The 8,234-nt window shown below is 27.0% G+C and overlaps 2 protein-coding genes across 2 annotated transcripts; both read right to left on the bottom strand.

Moving 5' to 3' along the window:
• Positions 1 to 1,076: 1,076 nt before the first annotated feature.
• LOC140919600 (putative UDP-rhamnose:rhamnosyltransferase 1) lies at positions 1,077 to 1,809 on the bottom strand. Its single transcript, XM_073365966.1, has 2 exons — positions 1,392 to 1,809; positions 1,077 to 1,333 (listed from the first exon to the last, which is right to left on the bottom strand). The coding sequence occupies exons 1-2, from the start codon at positions 1,807 to 1,809 to the stop codon at positions 1,077 to 1,079; spliced, it is 675 nt and encodes a 224-aa protein (XP_073222067.1).
• A 4,459-nt stretch (positions 1,810 to 6,268) lies between these two features.
• LOC101492809 (putative UDP-rhamnose:rhamnosyltransferase 1) lies at positions 6,269 to 8,034 on the bottom strand. The gene has a single exon (XM_004489034.4). It carries the CDS (start codon positions 7,934 to 7,936, stop codon positions 6,566 to 6,568), a length of 1,371 nt encoding a protein of 456 aa, XP_004489091.1. The 5' UTR covers positions 7,937 to 8,034; the 3' UTR covers positions 6,269 to 6,565.
• Between the last annotated feature and the right edge of the window lie 200 nt (positions 8,035 to 8,234).

Here is an 8,234-nt window from a genome sequence, read left to right as displayed (position 1 = left end):
CAATAGAGCTCAATACTAAAACAAAATCATCAATAATATAAAAAAAGTTTCAACATAAATTCATCAACATTTAATGATCCCAAATAAATGCATTGTAATCTATTTATTGTTATAATATACTAATAAATAAAAAATTATATAATTTAAGAAATTAATTATGACTACTATGGAATTTAACTCTTCACTATGAACAAGATAAATATGTCCCAACTGCCATAATGTATTGACAAATTAAGATTACATGATTCATTTTTTTTATCCTTGTACTTGAAATTTATATCTTTATTAACTTTTGTGATTTAAGATTCACCAGTACAACTTTAATATTTATTAACAAGTTAGTTTTTGTCTTTTAATCTGTATGTGTTTGTAAAATAAACTAAATAAAGTAATAAAAATTAAAATACAAAAGAGTAATTTTTTTAATTTGATTCAATGGATCAACTACTTTGCCATGTGAACGCCTTCCTTTTACGGAGGGTTACACGAAGCAAGCCAATTTAGGTAGACGAGTTTAAATCTTCAGTCCTTAATAGTACTAATGATCCTTTTTGCTACCTAAGTGATACTAATGACTAATTTATAATTATCATTAAAAAAATTTAAACTCAATATCTTGAGATTACAAGACATTTTTACCAATAAACTAATAAATCAAACATAGAAAAAAATAGTACTTCAAAAATTGCATTAACTAACAACACCAAACAAAAAAATAAAACATGTCCTTGCATGATTTGGACAGCAACATTATTATCACAATACATAAAAGAAAGTGCAAAGGAACTTCCATCCACTTTGGTTCTAACATCATATACGGAAAACCTTAGATGCTATAGTAATACAAGATATCACATATATATAAACTGCTTTTGGGATATTTCCACAAATTATTTGAAATAACTTATGAAAATAATATTTATATGATAAACGCTTATCCAAACTCAACTAATATTTATAAAATATGACAAGTTTTTATTTTTTTTAATCTTTTATCCTAGAAATAACTTACACCTATATATTTATATGATAAATGCTTATCCAAACTCAGCTAATAATATCTGATGTGCTAATGCTTAGAGGCAAGCATATGCAAATTTTACAGAATCAACAAAACCATCAATATATTTGTCCTGCAGCTCCATATCTCCAAATATCTTGCTCATCTCTTTAACTTTACTTCTATAAACCTCTCCTTCTTCACTCTGCATCACCGATCTCAAAGCCTTTGCCACTGAATCCCTATTGAACTTTCCATCATGATCATTTCTAGCTACTTTCACTCCAACCATTTTTTCTTCCATAAATCTAGCAATTAAACCTTGTTCATTTGCTAAAGGCAACATAAACTAAACTTTGTTCATGTGTATCTAACCACTTAAGGGTTTTACACCAACTAACATCATTGTTGCTATCTTCACTAAAATGTAGTGATGATGGTAATAGTTCAATTGGAATAACTAGTTTCTTGCAGAGATTTTCAAATAATGTAAGAGATTTACATTCAATTTCCATGCAACTTCTTACGGCAAGTAAATCAGCTCCAAAAAGGGTCACTTGAAGCCTGAATACATCTGAAACACCAAATTCATTATGTTCCAAATGGTTAATAGACAAATTCTTGTCCTCAAAAGGTTTCAAGGCTACTACTTTTGTTTTAGATTCATCAAAGTGTCTTTCATCTGACTTCATCACAAATAAATTTGCAAAGACATACGAACCAAAACCACTAAAAACCGACAAATAGATGTGTAAGATGCCAAATATGATACAATCAAGAGTTGATGTCTCTAAATACTTATTTGACATGTTTTGATTGGTTACATCTGTAAAAAAGTTTTATATAGTCCATACATAAAAATTAATCTCAAATTAAATGTGAAATTATTTGTAAATAATTTTATGATAAAATGATCATTATTTAAAATCTTGTTGTCTCATAATTTTTGTTGTTGTTGTTATTATAAGATTTTTTTCTTCAATTTTTATATAGATTTCTAATATAATGTTGTTTCTATAAAATTTGTCTTTTATACACTGAAGTCTCTTCTATAAATTTTAATATAATAAAAAACTTAATTTTCGTTTTATATTGTCCATTTCTTCTATTTACTAAAATAAAACATGTCAACTATTTTAAAAAAACAAAAACAAATGTCCACTACTCACTCCCACATATTCATTAAAAGTATCCATCCTTTTAATCTTTTTTCTCAAAAAAAAAAAAAATCATTACATTATTAATGGTTTTTCTCATTCCTATAGTATGGTTATTTTTCGTAACTCACAATTTTGTTGTTTTGTGCTCAAATATCCAAAATGAAAGTTTTGAGAATTGATTTCAAGACCGCATGCATGCAAATATTGTATTATGCAATTCAACTATTATAAGATATTTAATAATTAATATTTTGGAATCTTTAAAATTTTGAGATCTCGGTGTCTTTACATGGATTCATTAGTGGAATTTTATAATGTGCATTTTGTTTTAAGTCGGTTATGTATCTGAGTTAACTACAAACGACTTAATAAATATTTTAATTTTTAACTTGTTTATGAACCGACTTAACAAAGCTTTGTCCTGTTAAGTCAGTTCAACTTAACCGACTTAAACATAATAAATTCAGTTCAACAAATAATCTTTTTAAGTCGGTTCTTTTGATCAACTAATTTTTTTAAAATAAATTTCTCATTTTATTTTTATGCTTCTAATCCATACTTACAATATTTCATATTAAATTTCAAATCAGAGTTTTGTACTTGCAACCACAATTTTATATAACCATCTAATAACCAAAATATACAATATCAGAAGTTCATACAAAATATAGAGTATAACGAATATGTCTCCTATTTATGATTATTCTTGACAAGACAAAAAATGATTTAGATGTCCAACAAAATCACAATATAGCAATATTCTATTGACATGTTCAAGCATTGTCATTTTCTTTAATTAATTCCAAAATAAAATCTACACAATATTCTTGAGCTTCTTTAATTTGATCCGAATGAAATGATCTCGAGTCATCAAATATCTGAATACAATTAAAAAACACAATCAATAACAACTTGTAAAAAATTTACATACTTGCATCCATGAATCAACAATACCGGCTGTTATAATGCTTAACATATGTAACATGACATAGTAGCCACACTCATAATTTGAATCTTGTCTATGACTCTAAAATTAAAATCACAAAAAAATGTCATAATATTATAAATGAAGTTATTCATTTGTAAACAACTATAGGAAAACTCCATGTTATCTTCGGTTTGATTCTCAAACCTAGCTAGCAACTTATAATAACTTTAGAAAGCTCTACGAAATAAAAATAATTATTAAAATTATGGTATAAAGTATATTACAATACTTATGAATAATGTAAATAAATTAAATACTTACAAATCAATAATGTGACATGTTTTTTTATCTGGCTTTCTTCCCAATGAACATATAAAGGCTACATTAAGCCCCTTAGGATTAATAATAAGCAACTGTCAATGACGACTACAATAAACAATTAAATATATGTTATATTCAATTTTCTCTATTATAAGCGATAACTATAATATAAAATAATTACTTTATGCAATAAGGTGGTAGATAACAAGTTCTTTTTTTCACGTACAACTTCTTTTGAATGTGGAATTGAGCATTAGTTTAATCATTTTCACTTTAGATGAAACTTGAATCAATAAAGTCATACACTTCACTCTTTTCTAAGTCAATACAACGACGATGTAAATACTTAAGATATGAAACTTAGGTAAAAATTCTCCAATTGATTAACATTCATCCAACTAAGATCTATAACTACTTCTGTTAAAAATAAATAACCGTAAAGATTAAGGTGAAAAGATTAAAACTAAAACAATTATATTGTCCACGAAGTGTATAGTTTAATTTTTTATTTATTGTTCTAAAGTGTATTCATACTAGCTAAGAGTAATCTAATCGTATATTGTCGCTTTCTTCCTTATTGTTATTATTTTGATATTGTTTTACTCTCTATTTTGTCCGCACACAAATTATACAAAATAGAACATGTAAAATATGTAATTTAACTTACCAATACCATGAGGGACAAAATTTTGCACCATCCAAAAGACTTACAAAAAATCTTATAAAGCATATTATTATTTTTTTTGAAAATTATAAAGCATAAGTTGAAGAGAAATATTGTAACATATACTTCAATAAAAAAATGCAAAATTTAACAACAAAAAAAAAAGAAAAAGAAAAAAAAAATCAAATAACGATTTCATCTCTAGTCTCCAAACAAAAGAAAACAAAATGATAAAGACACTTAAAAAATGAGTTTGGTATATCATTTTTCTTACTTTCTTTTGCATAATATATAACTTTCCCTCAAATAAGATGTAATGTTATTCTTTGGAAATGAACTTATGCTTATATATACTAATCATTTTAGCAACTTAATATGTGAACAATTGTTTAATGGTAGAATACTCCCAATTGTTTAATGTTATTTTAGAAAATTATAAAATACTCGCAATGATATCTCTACATAAATAAAGTTTAATGTTTAATGAACAAGAATTTGAGAATCAAATTTGTCTTTAACATATTCATGAAGTGGTGGCGATAAAATGATGGCGGCTGGTTGTGACCAAGAAGTCATGGACCTAGATTTTGGGAAGATAAAATGCTACATGATTTTTTTTATATTTTTTTAAATCTATCTTGAGTTGGTTACCAATTTTGTATATTGTTTTTAAGTCGGTTACCAATATAACCGCATTAAAAAGTTTCAAATATTTACAAAATGACTATTGTATCATTTTATTAACCGATTTACGAAGATGAGATATATTAATTTTTTATTTTTATTTTTAGGAGAGAATCTCTGTGAACTCAACCTGAATTAATTAAATAGGGTTCACTGTGACCCATCATCTTGAAACAACTCATTAATCTTCAAGCAACTCATTCATTTTATACTCCAAGTTTAACTCTTAATAACCATATTAGGTCCCACAATTTTAATTCATAAATTAATATTTTATTTATATTTAATTTTATTAGAACTTAAAATATTAATTTAAAATTTTAATTAATATTATAATATATTATTTTTATTTAAAATAAAATTGAACTTAAATTTTTATGGCAAAAATTGCGAAATAAAAAGTAAGGATAAAAAAATCAAATTGTTTCAATTAATAAGAAATTGTATTTCATATACAAATTAACAATCATAAATTTATTATTATTAAATTGTGATAGTATCTTTCTTGACATATCCATTATGTCAGCACAACTCCAACCCGCTAAAAATTGAATTTTACATAACTCCAATGATATTTGACAATTGAAGTGGATGGGTTGCCAACCGTATTAAACACGTTTCACGTGTTTACATAAATGTCACCTCCTCATCTTACTAAGCAATACATCCGTTTCATTTGTTAAGTCTATAGCACGATTAACTCCATGTATTAAAAAGTCATTTTTCTAAATTCCTATTAGATATTAGAGTTTTTACTGTATATTATTTATTGGTTTAACATTAGATATTGAATTAAACTGCTAAAAAACACACAAAGTAACCTTAACAAAATAATTCACAATTTTAAAAAAAAAAAACAAAAAAGAGGAATCTCGGAACCCTTTTCCCACCAACCCTTTCTCACCAAAAAAAAAAAAAAAAGAAAACTCAACCAAAATCCCATCCTATGACAAAGTGAAAATCACATATTTATAAAATCACTTGAAAAATATTTATAACATTTAGTTTTTACATAAACACATAATTTGATTTTATTAAAAGTAAAAATCATTTGAAAATGTTGATGATAGTGAATTTTAAAGTGTCGATTTTAAATTTAAATTATTTGAAAGTATTGATGGTTGTATCCAGATGATTAAAATTTTGATATTGTTTTTGAAATCAATCTAGAACGTTCATCGTGATTTTGAAATAGTGCGAAATTCTTATTATTAGCAACAGTAATTCTTGAATATTTAAGATTTATTGAATTTTTAATGTTAGATCTTTTAGAAAACAATTTATAAATGGGTTAAAGTTGATTTATTTTTTAAAAGAAAAAAAGAAATATTTTATGTTTGAATTATTGTTAATTTATTTTAAAGAATTAAATTATGTCAGAGTTCAACAATTGCATCAATTAGCAACCCCAAACTAGAAAATAAAATATGTCCTTGAATGGTTTGGACAGCAACATCATCATCATCACAATATACATAAAGAAAGTGTAAAGGAACTTCGATACACATTAGTTAACTAAAAATCTTAGATGGTATGAATGAATACAAGATTACATATTATCTATTTGGATTGATTTATTTGAGTATATTCACTAACAAAAGCACTTGCGAGTCTTTTAGTGAAAGTTTCTAAAAATAACATATGACATGTTAACATATTTCCACAAACTATATGTGTAAACTTATTAAAACAACTTTTAACTTACATAAAGACACTTATTTTAAACGACTTCTAACTTACATAAAAACATTTATATTTATAAATGCTTATAATTTTTTATGCAAATTCAACTAATAATATCGCATGTACTAATGCTTAGAAGCATGCATATGGAATTTCAATGAATCAACAAAACCATCAATATATTTGTCCTGCAGCTCCATATCTCCAAATATCTTACTCATCTCTTCAACTTTACTTCTATAAACCTTTCCTTCTTCCTTATCCATCACTGATCTCAAAGCCTTTGCCACTGAATCCCTATTGAACTTTCCATCATGATCATTTCTAGCTACTTTCACTCCAACCATTTTTTCTTCCATAACTATAGCATTTAAACCTTGTTCATTTTCTAAAGGCAACATAATAAGTGGACAACCAACTTCAAGACTCTCAATCACTGAACTCCAACCACAGTGAGTCAAGAATCCTCCGACCGATTCGTGCGCCAAGATTCTCAACTGTGGCACCCAATTAGTCCACACTAGACCATTATTTGATCGTTTCTTAAACCAATCATGTCTATTATCATCACTATTTTTCTTCTTCAGAACAAAAAGAAAAGGAAAACCAGATAGTTCTAATCCCATAGTTAACTCAGTAAAGTCTTCATCACTTATAACGACCTGAGATCCAAATGCTACATAGATCACTGAATTTTTTTCATGTTTATCTAACCACTTGCTGATTTTACACCAATTATCATCATCATTACTTATATCTTCACTAAAATCTAGTGAAGGTGGTAATAGTCCAACTGGAATAACTGGTTTCTTGTAGAGATTTTCAAGTAATGTAAGAGACTCACCTTCAATTTCCATGCAACTTCTTACAACAAGTAAATCAGCTCCAAAAAGGGTCTGTTGGAACCTGAATGCATCTGAAACACCGGATTCATTATTTTCCAAATGTTTATCACATAAATACTTTTCCTCAAAAGGTTTCAAGGCTACTGCTTTTAATTTAGATTTATCAAAGTGTCTTTCACCTGACTTCATCACGAATAAATTCGCAAAGAAATACAAACTTAATCCACAAAAAATTGAGAAATGGACTTGAAAGATGCCGAGCTTAGACGATATTTGTGGTAACCAATAAGGTGTAAAGTCATATATAATACAATCAGGAGTTGATGTCTCTAAAAACTTTGTTAGAGGTTCTTTAAGACCATCAAAAGCTTTCCTGAGATATGGAGTAATGTGACGTGGAATGTCCAAAGTAGCCTCTGCATGATCAGGAAGATGATCTATACGTGGAAGTTGGAGTTCTATCATTTCCAATGAAGTTTGTAAATTTGTTGGTAGTTTAGGGAGACGTTTGATGTTTCTAGGTGTTGAAATGAATGAAATTTTGTGACCCTTTTGAGCTAAGAGTTTTGAAAGGTGGAAGTATGGTAATATGTGACCAAAAGCAAGCCATGGAAAAACAGCAATGTGAAGTTTGGTTGGTTGGTTTTCCATTGTGGTGATGGTGTTTAGGGAGTGGAATGTGGTATGGTGTATTTATATGTGTGAATAAGTGGTTTTAATGTGGTATGGTTTCAAAGATGTACTAAGTTGTTAACATTCTTTTGCATAAATGTTTATATTGAATGTTTCGTATATATACTTAATAGTCAATGGAAATGTATTTTCCAACTAAAGTAAGAATCATACAACAACTTTTACATTGACAAGTAGGTGAGTATATCACGTTTGGTTAACAACATACATAAATATGTATTTTCTTTTTATATCTCTTTTCTGTGGTATATATCAT

This window comes from Cicer arietinum, chromosome 3 (assembly GCF_000331145.2).
Source record: "Cicer arietinum cultivar CDC Frontier isolate Library 1 chromosome 3, Cicar.CDCFrontier_v2.0, whole genome shotgun sequence".
NCBI lineage: Eukaryota > Viridiplantae > Streptophyta > Magnoliopsida > Fabales > Fabaceae > Cicer > Cicer arietinum.
Note: the sequence above shows the minus strand (reverse complement) of the source record. Positions and strands in the feature narration are given on the sequence as shown.